General features: G+C 51.8%; 1 protein-coding gene across 1 annotated transcript in view; it reads left to right on the top strand.

Annotated features, from left to right (window-relative positions):
* The window catches only part of PECAM1 (platelet and endothelial cell adhesion molecule 1), a 54,265-nt gene extending 40,357 nt beyond the window's left edge, over positions 1 to 13,908 (top strand). Inside the window, exons 15-16 of the mRNA XM_037492268.2 lie at positions 8,247 to 8,269; positions 12,900 to 13,908. Of these exons, the coding sequence (XP_037348165.1) occupies positions 8,247 to 8,269; positions 12,900 to 12,929 (53 nt within the window). The 3' untranslated portion in view covers positions 12,930 to 13,908. The remainder of the gene's footprint in view (positions 1 to 8,246; positions 8,270 to 12,899) is intronic.
* The last annotated feature ends 1,950 nt before the right edge of the window (positions 13,909 to 15,858 follow it).

The raw sequence follows: 15,858 nt of genomic DNA, 5'->3' as shown, positions 1-15,858 counted from the left end.
TCAAAGCTACTGAGACATGGAGAGGGGAAGACTTGCCCAAGGTCACAGCCGGCAAGTCCCTGAGAACTGACCCACCTGAAACCAGACCCACCCTGAAACCCTGCCTTTGGTTTCAGGGAAGGGAAGGTGGCCTTGCCTGGAGGCTGCAGGGACCCCGTTCAGGAGGCACCTCCTTGCCCCAGACTCGGGGGCCCAGGGTCTGTGATCACCTGAGGCATACATGGCGGTCCTTTCTCGCTTGTGGAAAGGTCACACCCAGCGTGCATCCCCAAGTCCCACTAAAGGCAGATGAGCAAGAGCAAATCAGCAATGAGTTACTCAAAGGAGTGGGTGGAACTTGGAGCTTATTTGCATCTTAACAAAGAACAGCACTTTTTTTTTTTTTTAAGATTTATTTATGTATGCATACAAGAGCTGGGGCACAGGCCAGAGATGCAGGGCGTGAGAGGATTCACCAGAGACAGAGTGGGGAATAGAACAGGCAGACTGACCGAAGTACACTCCCGAGGGGAGCAGCGGGCGCGACAGGAGAGGTCTGCTGCACCATGTGGGTAGCTCCCTGGCTGACCAGGGATGCTACAGAGGCTACGGATAACTTCAGAGGTTGCGTCTTAACCCCTGTGCCACCAGGGAGGCCCCCCAAGAACAGCACACTTGTATCGTAGTGACGAGACAAAGGGAAAGGGGTTGCCGGGGCAGAGCCGAGCGCGGGAAGGTACATGCGCAGGGACGCGGATGGCGTAAGGTTTGTGCGGGTCCATCTTGGGGCTGTGGAAGGTCCAGGGGAGAGGGGACTTGGGGCACTTCTCACTCTCAGGAGCTCCTACTTGTAAGGGATAGGGGAGACAAGCAAAGGGAGTCCCAGAAAACCTCTTTCTTCATCCATTGATTCTCATCTGCTCCAACTCTGGGGCTCCCCAGGCTGGTTCTTGCTGGAGTCCTCAGTCTGACCTGGTGGGACCCGGCCGTCCCTCTGGCGGGGCTGGGATGAACCAGAGGCCTGTAGGGATGGAGGTGACACAGGGCCCTGCTCTGCTGGGAGACCCCCAAGGGCCTCTCCTGGGGCTGCATCTCAGCAGTGTGATTTTTTTTTTTTTTTTTGACAAGCTGTGTGATTTTAACTAGCATACCTAACCTCTCTGAGACTGGGTTTCTTTATCTGCTAAATGGAGATGGGACTAATGAGAAAAGGGGATGAGATGAGATTAGGGGGCGTGATGCTAATTACTCCAAGCACTTAGAGTGAGAATTCAACCCTTTTTAGCCGAAAAGCATAATCGAAACTCAGGCCCTAGAGGGTGGGGGGTCTTCCTCAGGGTGAGCTAGAGTCTGCCATCTCCTGACTCCCAGGTTGGGGTGCTCCCACTGCACCCTATGGGTCAGCTGGGGCTGAGGTCCCTCTATAATCTCTCCTCTAACCTGGTAGCCACCTCCTGCATAGGGGCCGAGGGCAGAGAGGGCCCTGGGTCTTACAACTGAAATTAAAGTGCTGTTGCAAAAGCCAGCTCCCCCCCCATGCCTTGGAGGTTCCCCTCAAGGGTGTTCCTCTTTCTACACTTGATCTTAGCCAAAAGGCCGAGAAGCGATGGGGGGGTGTTCCTCTTTCTGAACATGCGTGGCTCAGCTGCCAGCAGTGGGCGGGGTGGGGGAGGCTGAGCGCTGCAGGCCTCTGGTGATTCCTTTTCCCTTCAGCTTCCCCTTACTGTCACTGCTGCTGGGCTCTCACTTAACCCTCAGATTCTTCAGAAAGCCAGTGGGGGGCGCTGTTATTATCCCTGCTCTGGAGAGGTGGACATGGCATGCTAGTTACATAACTTGCCCTTTTCCAGCTTCTTTTGGTTTGGTTTGCACTTAGCATCACCTGTATTAGATGATCCCCCTCCGCCTGCTTTAGAAACAGCAGCCTGGTATGATCTGGGGGACCTTGGGTGAGTTCAAGAGCCTCCCTCTGGCCGAGACCGCAGATAGCTCAGCGCCACCCCTGACCTGATCCTCTAGGCCTGGGAATCTGCGTTGCTAACAAGCTCCCACAGGCTGTGGCCCAGGGCCCCTCTCTGAGAACCATTTTCTGGATGTTCTGCATTCTGCTGGATGTTCTCTAGGTTCTGCTCTGGTTCTTGTTTGAAGGGGCAGGGTCTTTCTCATTCCCCAGAAATCCTGGAGGGTTCTTTCAAAGCTGACCAGCGGAGAGACAGAGAGAGACAGAGACAGAGAGAGAGGGAGAGAGGGAGTGTGTGTTGGGGGAGAAGGGTGACCCATGATAAAACACAGGCCGCGGCGGGAGGCGGTCTCTGGGCGGGCAGCGCAGACAGGGCAGAGCTGAGTCCTGTCCAGCCTCTCCTCTCTCCATCTCCACCTTAACTTCGCCCGCCTTCCCAGCAGCAGCCTGTGGGACGGGCTATTCTGGGATATGGCTCACCAGGCGTAGTTCTGGCCCTTAAGCCCCCCTTTTCCCCTGAGTGATACAGAGGAAAACTGCTCTTCCAGATAAGCGCAGAGCAGCTGGGGGTGGGGAGGCGCTGCTAGTCCCGGGGCTGCGGGAGAGGCGAGGCATGAGGCTCTCACAGGCTGTGGGCGGCACCGTCTTTGCAAATTCTCACTTTAGGCTCTAAGCTCAGCTTCTTTCTTTTTTAACTCATGGTAAAACATTTGCCATTTCAACCTTTCTGGGGGTGCCCATTGCGGCCACAGTAGGCACACTCACAACATTCACAGTCTTCCTCAGCCGCCACCTAGGCGTGTCCCAAACTGAACCCCATTCCCTTAGACACTCACTGCCACTCCCCCAGCCCGGCAGCTCCGTCCCACCTCGTATCTGTGAAATCACAGCATGCAGTGTTGGGAGCTGCCTAGTGAACGGGCTGAATGAATGACTGTACGTGAAGGCCCTCTGTCCACGCCTTGGCCACCTCAGACCCACCCCCCTGGCATGTTGGTGAGGAGAGGGAGTCACTCACTCTAAGAGTCACTCCTGGGGTCACTTGGAACCAATCCAAACCCTTTACCCTCTTGTAGGGCAGGAAGACCACAGTGCAGGGTTTCTAGGATCCCATGCAGACCGGGTAAAGGAGGAGTCAGAGTCCTCAGTGGATTTTGGCAGGTCTTTTATTGGGGTTCACCAGGCATATGGCAGGCCTCCCAGCCCCCAGCAAGTCTTCACTCTATCTGGGCCCTCTGGTGTTCTCTCTGCTTCTCTGCTCTTCTGTTCGTTCTGCTGCTTCTTGGCTTCTCTTTTGGCTTCTGCTGCTGCTGGCGCCCCTGTGACTCCGCCCTTAAAAGCCCAGTCTCAGCCCAGGTGAATCCCATCTACCTATGCCCACACCCTACGCCAGGTGCCCGCCATCAGGCATGCATTCAGGACCGCAAGGATCCATCATCCGTCCTGATGGCGGGAGGGCAGAAAAGCCTGACATTTTTCCTCACCCTACACCTCTCTTGACTCCAGGACCCCAAAACTTTAAGCCCAAGTTTTCCCTTTGAATCTGAATTGTCAGTGATGGGGCCAGTGTTTCTGGTGCATTCCTATTAGCTAGAGGCCAGCCTGGATGGTCTTTGAATGGGAACCTGATGGAAAACTTCCTAAGTAAGCAGTGGAGACATGGGGCTGGTCCCCCTTCTGCCCTTATCAGGTTATATGACTTTTCTCCCACCCCTCACATCTCTCCACCTGGCATTAGTTTTCTCATTAATTCCCAATAAAATGCCCTCATCTGTGTGGAGTTGCCACAGAATGCCCCTCGGGGATGTGTGGATAAAGTCTTGGGGGGAGCAGAGGGGCCTGTAAAATGGGGAGATAGGGAGGGCAACTCTTCCAACTTAATACCCCGCCACTGGGTCATATCCACGGTCATGCAAGTCTGCTGTTCTCGTTGGAGCCTATTTTGCTGACCTCTTCTTTAGCTAGCGGACACCCCTCTCAGTGGACTCTCAGTCTCAAGCAAGGAAACCTCTTGATCTTTGAGGTTTTCCCCTTTTCAACGGTGTGGTCATCTGTTGCTACATCCCAGGGAGGGGAGGAGAGAGGTTCTCTGGACCATACAAATTATATCAGAAAGAGACAAACGGAGAGGTTCTCAAAGAAGGGAAGGCAAGGCCTGGGATAGAAACAGCACAAGCTGAGAAAGCTTTTGTGTCTCGGGGACCTTCAGCTTTCCCAATGGAATGGAGAGAACACTGATCATTTCCCGTAAGCTTAGCACTTGAGAGTTTTAAAAACTCTTATTCCCTAATTATTTGCCTAAGGTTAGGATTTGCAAATCCCAGTCACCCAGTGGAGCTCTAGTTACAGTGTGTGATTTGCTTACCAGAAATGGTAAGGCTGGTTTTATTTTGCTTCTTAATGAGCAGGGATGTAGGTGGTGCTAAGGGGTGGGCCTTTAAAGAAGCAGTTCAGGTTACCGTTTGGTGCCTTTCTCTCTTAACACTTAACTGGAACCCACTAACTCCCCTCCCCTTTGACCTGGAGCTTCAGGCAGAACAGTCTGAGGCCACACACCCCCACCCCCCCAACCCCGCACCCAGCCCTTTAGACCCAGCCCTAAAGACCGGGCCCTCCTGAGGCTGGCTCCTGGCTCTGATGAGCTGGGTGGCAGGGCCACCTGGAGTGGAAAGCCCTTGCCAGCCTCTCCTCATTTGTCATTAGCTTCCTCCTTTTCTCACTGGCTCTGACTAATCTTCGGAAAGGCCTGACTTTTCCTTTTCCTCTGCCTTGTTTATCTAGTGTTTGACTAGAACAAGATCCAAAAGAGAAATGACAGCTGAGTAGGGAGCCCTCTAGAAATGTCTGACTGTCCAGGGCCCCGTGGGCAACTTCACTTTTTTTTTTTAAGATTTATTTTATTTATGCATGCAAGAACTGGGGTACAGGCCGGAGGTGTGGGAGATGAGGGCGTTCACCAGAGACAGAGTGGGGAGCACAACAGGCAGAGCTACTGAAATACACTGCTGAGGGGAGCAGCGGGCGAGACAGGAGAGGTCTGCTGTGTCATGTGGGTTGCTCCCTGGCCGGGGATCAAACTCGTGCTGCAGAGGCTGCAAATAGCTTCATAGCGCTGTGCTTAACCCCTTGTGCCACCAAGGAGGCCCACAACTTCACTCTTTCACTTGGCCTGGTCAAGCTGTGTGAACTCCGTGCGTGTGTGTGTGTGTGTGTGTTTAGTACAGTTTTATCTTATTTAAGAAAAACAAAAAGTAACAACAAATTTCCCACCACACCCTTTACACCCACTTCACCCCTTCTTCCACCTCTTCTCCTGTTCTCTTATCCATGTCCACTAGTTTATTTTTATTGTGCTTCGTCAGTTCATCTTTTTGGTTTCCTTCTATCCCCCCAGAGAGGAATCATCATCCAACATTGTCTTTATCTTCCTAGCTCACCTTCACCATGCCCTCAAGATCCTTCCATTTTGCTGAAAATGGCAAAATTTCATCTTTCCTGATGGCTGAATAGTTCCCACGGTGGACAGGCCACGCCTTCTTGGTCCCGTCCCTTATCGGTGGGCGCTTAGGTTGCTTCCAGGTCTTAGCCATTGTAAACGCTGCCCCAGTGGGCTAGCCAGGAGTGTTTCCACATGAGCTTCGCTCTGACCCAGCGCTGGATGGGTGACAGTGCTCCAGCTTATCCTGAAAGTGCCCTATGAAATGACTTTCAGGTCATTCAAAGCAAAATCTCTTAACTTATATTTACACTGGATTTGAAAACCGAAGAGTAAAGTGGTTTATTCCAGTCAGCCATGTGGCCAAGCTCTTCCCTAGGAGAGAACTCAGGTCTAGGATGAGAGTCCCACAGCTTCAAGCAGGGGAAACAGGAGATATTTGGTGGTGTCTGGAGACAGTTTTGCTTATCATATTTGGGGTGGGGTGGGGACTGTGCTACCATATCTAATGGGCAGAGGCCAGGGTTGCTGCTAAACATCTTATGATATAGAGGAAACCCTGCCATGAAGAATTACCCAGCCCAGAACGTCAACAGTACCAAAGTTAAGAAACCTTGCTGAGAGGAATTGAGGAAGTCTCGTTCTCCAGCAGGAGAGCTGGCTTTCCCCCTGGATGCCAGTGCTCGAGCTTTGCCTATGCCCACTTCTGGAGGTGCCCAAGCACATCCACCTGGCAGTGCGGCTCTGGAAATAGAGGCCAAGTTCAGCTCCCAACACTGACCTATGTCTTTTGGGCCAGACAGGCCCAACTTCCCATCTGAGTATCTGTTCCTTCGGCCTCCACTCTGCTTTCTCCTTGCCTTCTAGGTGTTTCTTATAGGGGGGCAGATGTATGGTAAGCCAGGAGTGGCTGGTCATCAAGAAAGAGCCAAAGAACAGAGGGTCTCTAAGTCAGGCCCCTCTGGAGGGCCCGTCCCACCCATCCTGTGAGGCCCAGCGGGCACTGCCTGCCCCCAGGGTGGCGTTTCCTGCCCGAGAAGGCAAGAGGGTGAAGAAAAGGAAAACATTCCATGAAAAGAGATGGGTTCTACCCACCAGCTCCTATTTTTGTGTAGTTGCTCCACTACCAAGGAGAAACAGCACTGCCGAGAGCAGAGGCCCAGCCTCCCGGCAGCAACCCCAGCTGATTGGGAATTTGGGCACCTCACGTTCACATTGCTTGAGGATCTTTCCCTCTGGCGTCTGATTCCAGAGCCCTTGGGGCTTTGGGAAGCCTGGGGTTCTGTGGGTCCTCCCAGGTCAGATCTGGGGTGGGGGTGCTGCCCAGGGCCCCACTCAATGTGTGGAAGTTTACACAATGGCTGGACTTCGTGGTCGGGCTGATTCATCCATTTGGCGTGGACGCCTGCCTCTGGCCCGGCCAGGACAGAAGGGGCCCCCGAGGAACTTCTGGCCCTGTTCCCTCTAGAGGAGACTCACAATGGGGCTGTGATAAGACAGGGCTCGAGGGGGAAGTGGACTTGTGGAAACAGGATATTTTAAATTAGAGAAAGAAGCAGAGGGGCCGTAACTGCCTCTGTGAGAGAGGAGACTGTCCTGGACACAGGACCTGATTGTAGCTGGGGCGGCGAGGTAGCAACCGAGGTGCTTCCGAGGGCCCTCTCCTGTAAAACCCAGCTCTGGGAAGGCAGAACGACCTTCCTGGCATTCCCTCCGCCACTAGCAAGAACAGCGCCACCCACTTCCCACATGTCTTAGGCCTTCCCCAAGCAGCAGGCGAGGCTGCCATGGTCTCTGCCCTCGGTCTGTGTGCACAGTGGGCTGTTGGGGGCTCCTGCCCATTCAGAAGCTCTGCTGTGAGGGGGAACTGGTTCTGTCCAGGGGAAAAAGCTGTAGCCCTCTCTTGACTTTTGTAATGAAATCATCTCCAGCCAGTGCAGGTGGGGACCACTCACCTCAGTGCAGAGTTTCCTGTTCTCATCATTCTTTCTTGTCCCCCGCCATCATCTTCCTGCCATCCTCCTGGGGCCACTTTCACCGCCACAGCCTGGCAGGGCCAGCGAGACCAGGCATGCACTCTGGTGAAAGATGGTGTGTCCTCTGGAACAGTTGAATGAGGCTCCCCAGGGACAGGAGAGGTGTGGCTTTGCCCTGCAGACAGCACTTGGTTGGTCTTGCCAAGAGGTTTGGCAGTGCTTATCCCTCCTCAGTCCATCCCGCTCCTAGGAATGGTCAAACCAGTGTGGAGTCTGTTGAGAGCTTTATTCCCAAAGAGGATACTGGCACATTATCTAAAACAGCAAAAACTTGGAAAGAACCTAAATTTTTAAAAGGAAAAACTGGTTAAGTAAACAGTGATACCATCATTTCATGATTATTATGCAGCCACTAATGATTGTGTTTAAGAAGGTACCAGAAAATGTTTATAAAATTGAGCCATGTGAAAAAGAAAGGATATAAAATGTCAGGTAGTGAATAATTTTGACTTTTTAAAAAATCCGACCCAAAGTAGAAAATAACTGGCAAACATAAGTGTCAACAGGTTTTAAAGATTGGAGCCTGAGACAATTTTTATCTATTACTTTCTACTTTTCTGTAGTTTTCAGTGTTTGCCTAAAATAGCATGGACTAATTTTTTAAAGCTGTTTAAAATTTCAATGAGTTTCCAGATGCTTTATACTCTTGTCATGTGGAGCCAGCTTCCAGGGGAGGCTGTGTGGAGGCTAAGGAACCATAACCTGGGGATGGGGGGAGGGTCTCCTCCTGTACCCCCTGACCCCCTCTTCATCTGCCTGCTCTGCCCTGAGATGCTGGGGGGAGCCCAACATGCTCTTTGCATTGCTCACTTCCACATTATCCTTTGTTTTTCAGATTTCATGGAGAACAGATATTCTGTAAGTACAGAATTCATATACTTTTGTTTAAATAGCCCATCCAACAGTGAACTGTTTCCTGACTCACCCAGGTTCTGCTTTCCCACGAATTTTTCCCCATACCAACCTCGTCTCTTTTAGACCAGGAGCTCCTCTGACCAGCCTAGACTGGTGGGAACTTTGTCATCAGACTAGCTGGGTTTTCTGGACCGCTGTGATCTGGAATATTCTCTCCCACTGTTTCCAGCACTGTATCTCAGCCCACAATGAAGGGAAACCTTGAAGTCTCACACCAAAGGATTGGGGACCAAGGGCACTGAGCTCCAAATGAGCAAAGGATCCGTTTGTTCCTGGTCCCCAGGCTCACACTTGGGAAGGGAGGCAGATTTGAGCCTCTGCTTGGGAGGATGGAGAATCCGACAGCTCATCCAATTCTGAGTGTCCAGGCCAGTCACCCTTACACATGAGGTCCTCTCCTGCAGGAGACACCCAAGGTCCTCAATCCAAAATGGGAATCAGACAAGTTATAGCTGTTTAGACAGGAGATAACAGCTACACCAGAGACTGGGAACACAGACGTGAACTGCTTCCTTCCTCCTGGTTAGCTCGCTCACCAAGGAGGGGTCGTTTGGATGGGCCTTGAATGAGTCAGGTTACAGCAGAGCCCAGGTAGAAGGAATAGCAGAGGTGAAGGTGTCACCACAGTTTCAAGTAGTCCAGAAAAGGCAAAGAGGTAACAGTGACAAGGGGCTGGGGAGATAAGAAGGGCTTACATGTGAAGGACGCGAAGGCCTCAGTTATGAGGTTTTATTCTGCAAAAAATTAGGGAATTTAAGAAGTTTCTGTTGGGCAGATGGGAATGTTTAAAAGAAATCCAGAGTTCCAAGTTGGGGTTTTGCAAAGACCTGTCTCGCCTCTCCTACTCCCCAGCTTTTTAGGAGCTCCCCAGCAGCACAGGAGTTCACTTGGTGTCTGATACCTTAAGGAAGGAGGGATTGGCCTCATGAACTGCTGCTTTAAGGTCTGGAAAGAACTTTTTGCAAGATTGCTGGTAGCCCTTGCAACAGGCCCTCTGGCTTCCTTTGTTTTGCCTAAGCCTGGATTCTTGTAAAACAGAGCTCATTATACTTTTGACGGACAGGAAGTCACTGACAATCTTTTTATGGAGGACTGCTATCATTTAAGGGAAAGAGAAATGAAATGAGTGTCTTTTTCTAGCTTAAATCCAAGCCATCTCCTAAACCAGAGACAGTTGAGTGGCAGGGCAGGGAGCCAGATGTATAGATGAAAAAACCGAGGTCTGAGCGGGTCGAACAGTTTGTCCAGCTGGCTGCTGGCAGCGCCAGAACTAGGACCCAAGTCTCCAGACTCCCTGGGCAGCCCAAAAAATCATGTCACTGCCTTAGCCATCAAGACCTGGAAACAGTAGCAAGTGCCGGCTTTGCTTCCTGCACAGTGTGGAACCCGAAATAAAGAGAAGTTCTGCTTCGAGAAACAAGGCTGTGTCCACCCAGGCAGGTCGCCTGGAGCTACAGGCCTTGTTTACTTTGTCTTCAGGCCAAATGGTCTCACTGGACAAAGGCTCTGAGCTCTAGGAGATGGAGTTTTCCCTTTCCCCTGGCCCCTGTGCCCTGCAGTCTGCTCCCAGGAGCATCCTGGGAGCTCCCCCTATTAGACCTCCCCACAAAAGAATTAAGCTGTTTGGCGGGAGCATGGGGACTCCCGCCCTGTGGGGAAAGGGATTTTGAATCTTTAAGCGGTTGCATTTTGTTTATAAGAGAAGCAGGTATAGTTTCCCTAATAATCAGGTAGTGAGGGTCAGGAGAAAATTAATTGAATTGCCTAGCAGGGAAATGGGAGGGGATTTCCTTCCTGAAATCAAACCTGGCGATCATTCCCTCTTGTTTAATGGCCGTTGCTTCTGAAAACATATTGGAGGAAATATCTTAACAATGAGATAGTCACTTAGCCAAATACTAATTTAGTATTGTTTGACTTGCTTCAATGGCACATTCTGACTTCATTTTTCCTCTGCCATTTTTGCCTTGTTTATCAATCGTGTTTGTGAGCCATGCAGACAGATAACAAGAAAGAGAACACCCTGTCCTTGCAGGGGTGAATCTGGACCTGCATGGGTCTGGGATCTTGGAGAGAAACTTGTCTTCTTACTGAAAAAAGGTGACTCCTCCCCTTCTGGGAGCCAGCGGGCAATGAGGTGCAACGCGAAGTGCCCAGGAGCTGGGACCCCGGCCTGAGTGAAAGTCCAGCTGGCCAGCCTGGTTTGGGTGGTCCTGTCTTCCTCAAGCCTAAGCTCCCCCATCTGCAGGACAAGGGTGGTGACACAGTAGCGTCTTGTAGGATTGCCTGAAGCGTTAAATGAGACACGCGTGTGCCAAGTTCTCTGTCCCCTCCCTGCGGCCACCTAAAAACTAGTTGATGATCTATTTTAAAACTCTTTTCTTCAGACCCTTTGGGAGTATGGATAGGAGATTTTCTTCACTTGGTCCTGAAATACCCAGTCATAGGAGGGGACTCAAGGAGTAACTTACCCAAAGCCCAGGATACAGCCACAGCCAGTCTTTGGCTTGGGAATCAGAGACCCACATTAAAACTTTGCTTCCCCTAATTGCCCATGTGCTAGTTGTGTTACTATGAGCAGATGGCCTAATCCCGCTGAGCCTCAGTTTCCTCATCTGTTAATTGGAGGTCATGAAACCCCCTCCCCTGGTTGTTGCAAGGATGAAATGAGCCCCTAGCATAGACCAGGCCTGTTGGAAGTGTTCTAGGGTGCACTTTCTAGAAGCAGGAAGGAGAAATCCTGGGGGTGAGAAACAGAGTGACCTTTGAGGGCTCACACACCATGTTCTGGCCAGAAAGCGGGGAAGCGGGGGGAAGGGACTTTATGGCTATAACTAGGCTGCTGATGGCTGGTCCCTGATTTAAGCACAGGTCCTGGATATAAGTGTTTTAACCTTTACTTCAAAATCCCCAAAGTCCAGTTGAGAGTGGCCCAGCCCTTCCTGTCTGTGGGGCAGATCCTGCAGCAGCTCCCTGAGCACTGGATTCCTCCCGAGAGAGAGAGGAGGTCTGGGGAGGGACTTGGTCTGGGGCCTGCAAAAGACTGGCCACGAGCCGAGGAAGTGGGGCGAGGGTAGCTGCCAGGGCTGGCAGGCCTCCAGTCCTCTGGGGCCCACACAGTTCTTGGCCCGCCTGCCGGGTCTCTCCTGGCAGGGAGGAGCTGAGCCTGGACCCTCCACCTGGAGCCCCTAGGGCCTGCATCCTGTTCCAAAAGGCAACTCAGATCCAGCAGTGCCAGAACAAGAGAAACTGTCAGCCACCCTTGGGTAGCCAGCCAGTCCAGTGGCCGGCTCCCCAATACCTGGGCCAATCCTCACAGCTTCTCCTGCCCTTGCCTCCCCAAGTTCCACCAGCAGCAGGGCGCCTGGAGCTCACAGAGTGTGCAGGGCAATGGGCTCAGATCCTGTCTGCTCTTTGGCCCCCCTCTGCTCCTGCATTTCCGGTACCCTCCACTCTTTCACCCCTGTGCTCCATCCATTTGTCAAAATCCACTCCACCTTTGAGGCCGGCTCCTGAGTGACTTCTCCGGAGTCTTCCGTGACCCCTCGTTGCCTGGCTAGGGTCCCCTAACCACCTCTAAACAGCTTCCCAGCTTGTGGGGGTCTCTTCCACCTTCTACTTCCGGCACCCTTGTTCGCCAACAACTGATGACTTATAAAATTTTCCGTGGCAGCTCCTGGCATCCTCTGATAGATAACAGTGACCGGGTGAGAGGGAGGTCCAGCCCCTGATGGATGGACACAAACACCTTATGGACAAAATTTTGGACACGACAGCACAGGGGACTGTTTGTTTGTTTGTTTTTATGGTAGTAAAAATAAATACAGCATGAGATTTACTATTTTTACCCTTTTAAAGTGTACAATTCAGTAGCATTAAGTTCAACAGCCATCATCACCATCCAGCCACAGAATCTTTTCATCATTCCAGAGACTCTGCCCCCTAAACTCTACCCCACACTGCCCCCCTCCCCGCCCCCATTCCTGGCACCCACTGTTCTGGTTTCTGCGTCTGAGTTTGACTGCTCTGGGCGCCTGGAACCGCACAGTATGTGTTCCGTTTGTGTCTGGCTCATTTTACTTAGCATAATGTCTTTAAGGTTTAATCTCTTCAAATGTATCAGAATTTCATTCCTTTTGAAGGCAGAATCATAGCATTTTGAAACATGCAATTAGACCATTAGAGTTCAGTTCTTCATTTTATTAATTAAAAAAAAAAAACAGACCTAGAGAAGCTACCTCCCCTATTAGAGGCAGAACTGGAGCAAAAAACCCAGGTCTCTCTTAACTCGATTCCTTTTCCTCTGTGGGTGATCATGGTGCCGAGAGACTCAGTACTGTGTGCCTTATGGGTGCTGGGTGAAGCTGGTTGATGGCCTGATGTGCGTCTTGCACATGGGGCGTTGAGGCTGCAAGCTGTACGGAGCAGGCATTCAGGGAAGGGAGGTGCCAGTGTGGGCAGGAGCTGCCTCCCACCGGGGTGGGGGTACCAGCCCTCACGGGGCTGCAGCTGCAGAGTTTTCTTCTTCAGTCCTGGGGGTGTGACCATCGCTTGTCTCGTCTCTTGTCACCAGAGAACGGAAGGCTCCCTTGATGGAACTTAGGACTTCGAGGACAGAGGCTCGTCCCTGGGAGGACAGGCACGTTCCAAGAGGAGGAGATGATTCCCATATTCCAAGAACTCTGTGCGCTTATTTATGAGCCTGCCCCACTCCCACTGAACATAGTGATTCCTCAGGCCAAGCCACCAGTTCCTAAATCCCTCCTCCCGCACGTGCGGGCTGCAGGAGAAACCAAGGAGCTGGTTCATTTCCCACGTGACCCGCCGTCCACCAAGGCGGAGTGTCCTCAGGAGTGGTGAGTGCCAGAAGGAGGTTCAGGGTCATCAGGCCATTGGGATATTTTGAAACTTGAATGTTTTGTCTTGTACAGAGATCAGGAACTTTTCCAAGTACCCTCATACACAGAAACCTGTTCTTGTTGGGTCTGTCCTTCCAGCGAGGGAACTCCCTCGGGGACTGGTCTCTCTCTCTCTGTCTTTGGCCCTTCAAGGGCCTGTGGTTCACGGCGCTGGTCACGCAGCTGCCCCCCTGTCCCCTCCATGACCTTGACCTCCACAAATGGGAACACAGAGCGGTTTGGGAGCAACATCTTGGAGATGCAACTTGAAGACAAGGCTCATCCGTTCCGGGCAAGGCACCAGACAGAAAATGAAGTGGACAAAGCGCAGATGTTCTTCAGCTGTTTCCTATACCCTTTCTTTCTTTTCCTCTACTCTGCTGCAGGCTGGAAGACAGGAAGATGGTTGCCTACAGCAACTATTTTTAATAGAAAAATCAAATGCTTATTTTTCTTACTAATTTTTTTTTTTATTTATTCCTTGCTAAGGAAGTGGTCTCCTGAGGTCTTATGATGTTTCTGATTGTGTCTTGGGGCGGAGGGGCTGTGGCCATTCTGCTGTGGAATTTCATGAGAGCACCTACCGGAAGCCCCTGGCCCCAGCCGCCTCAGTGACACAGTGTGAGGTGTTGTATTAAATAAATTTGATCTTTACTCTTCACAGACCTGTGAAATGTCATCTTCTGACAGGCTACACACACAGAGGGTATCTGCAGTGTTCGAGGGGCCTCAGGCTCTCTGGAGGCAGAGAGGACCAAGCAATCTCCCCAGCAGGCAATCCCACAGGCCAAGGCCTAGTGGTCTCCTGGACTCAGGCCCCCAGGGAGTCTGAGCTGTAAACACTGAATCTTGAATACCAGGCTGCTCCTTCATGCTGGCTTCCCAACCCCAGACCCCAAGCTTGTCCCTGGTAGAGGTTGTCAGGCTGAGCCAAAGACACCCAAACAAGGACATTCCAGCATGCCCAGTTAAATGTGAATTTTGGATCAACAGCCAGTCATTTGGGGGCATAAGTATGTCTCCTGTAATGTTTGGGACTTATACTAGAAAAGTATTCATGTATCTGACATTCAAATTTAATTGGGCCTCCTCTTTAATCCAACAACAGTGGCAAAGCTCCCTCCTGCAGCCACCCCCAAGGCCTCAGGACCCACCCTCTCCGCAGCCTCCCCAGACCTCTGCCCCGGATCACCACTGGGCGGAGGAGAGCCGAGGGTGTCCTAGCCAGGTTCTAGCTGCAGAAACAATGGAGTTGTTTGACCTCCAAGCCTCAGATTCATGTCTCAAACAGGAGATGAGACTTATGGTTCTGAGCATTTGGAGGATAAAAGCCTCAGGCTCCCACGCACGGCACGCACGAAGTTCTACAGAGAAATGTTAATATGGTTTCCAGTTCTCAGGCCATGGACTCAGGATGGAGGCAAAAGAGTAGATGACCCCTAATGACCTTCGCGTCTGCTGCTCTGTGCATCTTGATCTGGGGAGAGCCCAGAGGTGTCAGCCCAGACCCTTGCTGCTGCTGGAATAAGGTCGCTGCCCAGAGACTGGGAAGACCCTGTCTTATTTGTGGGGCGTAAATGGACTTCTCATTATTTTTGCCGTCTGCCTGTGTTTCTGAGTAGGACAGCAAACACATAGATGTCACTGTAGATGTAATGCTTAAAAATCTCCAAACACTGGATCCTGGCTTCAGCTGTCCTAATTAGCTGTCCTAGCCAAACGTCTGTATCTGAGCTCATTGCTTAACTGGACATCTGGTCACCATCGCCGGGAACGGCCGGGTTCTAGAACTGGCGGCTTAGAGCTCCCTCTGGTGTCCTGACATTGTAACAGGTCACTGGAGGCCTTGAAATGCTCCTTGGCCAACACGCGGTGGAATTTTTTCCCTCTTGGGACAGTTGCCAGAGGCCGGTGGCCTGTGCGAGTGTCCCTTGGCATGAACTCATGAACTGAACTCTTGCTCCTTGACGTGAACCCAAGATGGGCTCAGCGACACCAAGGTCGTTCGTCACGCAAGCAGTGGTTTTCCACCAGGACGGTTTTGCCTCCCCGGCTCCCAGGGCAGTGTCTGGAGACATTTTTTATTGTCATAACTGGGTGGGTGGATTGAAGTCAGGGATGCTGCTAAATACAATGCCCGGGACAGCACCGTGACAAAGACTCTCCGGCCCCAAGATGCCCGTGGGACCAAGGTTGGGAAGCCCTGCGCTGAACCAGCCCAGCGTTCGTTTCTTTCCTCAACAGGTTTGTGTCCATCATTCTGTGTGTTCCCGACACTGCTGGGAACTGGTGGTAGCATGTGGTCCTTGCTCTCCTTGAACATACAGCCCAGAGGAGTCAGGAGCCAGGGACAAGTGGGATAGATGGTGCAATGGAGAAATTCAAAGAAAATGGGGGTGCATGGAAGCTGATCCTAACACAGAGTTTGGGGGGTCAGTGCAAGAGCTCAAGAGGAAGTTGGATCTAACCTAAGACCTGGGGAGAGGTAGAGGGCACCAGGTAGAAAAGGTGGGATGAGGAGCACCACCTCCCAAAACCTTGAGGCAAGAGAGAGGTGTCCCCAAAGAATAGCGGGAAGACGGCCTGTCTTCCCAGGACCCTCCAGCTCTAGGAGTTCGTTCATCTTCAAAAAGT

The sequence above is a fragment of the Talpa occidentalis genome, unplaced genomic scaffold (genome assembly GCF_014898055.3).
Source record: "Talpa occidentalis isolate TD23 unplaced genomic scaffold, MPIMG_talOcc4v2.1 talOcc4.7, whole genome shotgun sequence".
NCBI classification, from domain to species: domain Eukaryota; kingdom Metazoa; phylum Chordata; class Mammalia; order Eulipotyphla; family Talpidae; genus Talpa; species Talpa occidentalis.
The sequence above is the reverse complement of the archived record's forward strand: the minus strand, read 5'-3'. Positions and strand labels throughout refer to the sequence as shown.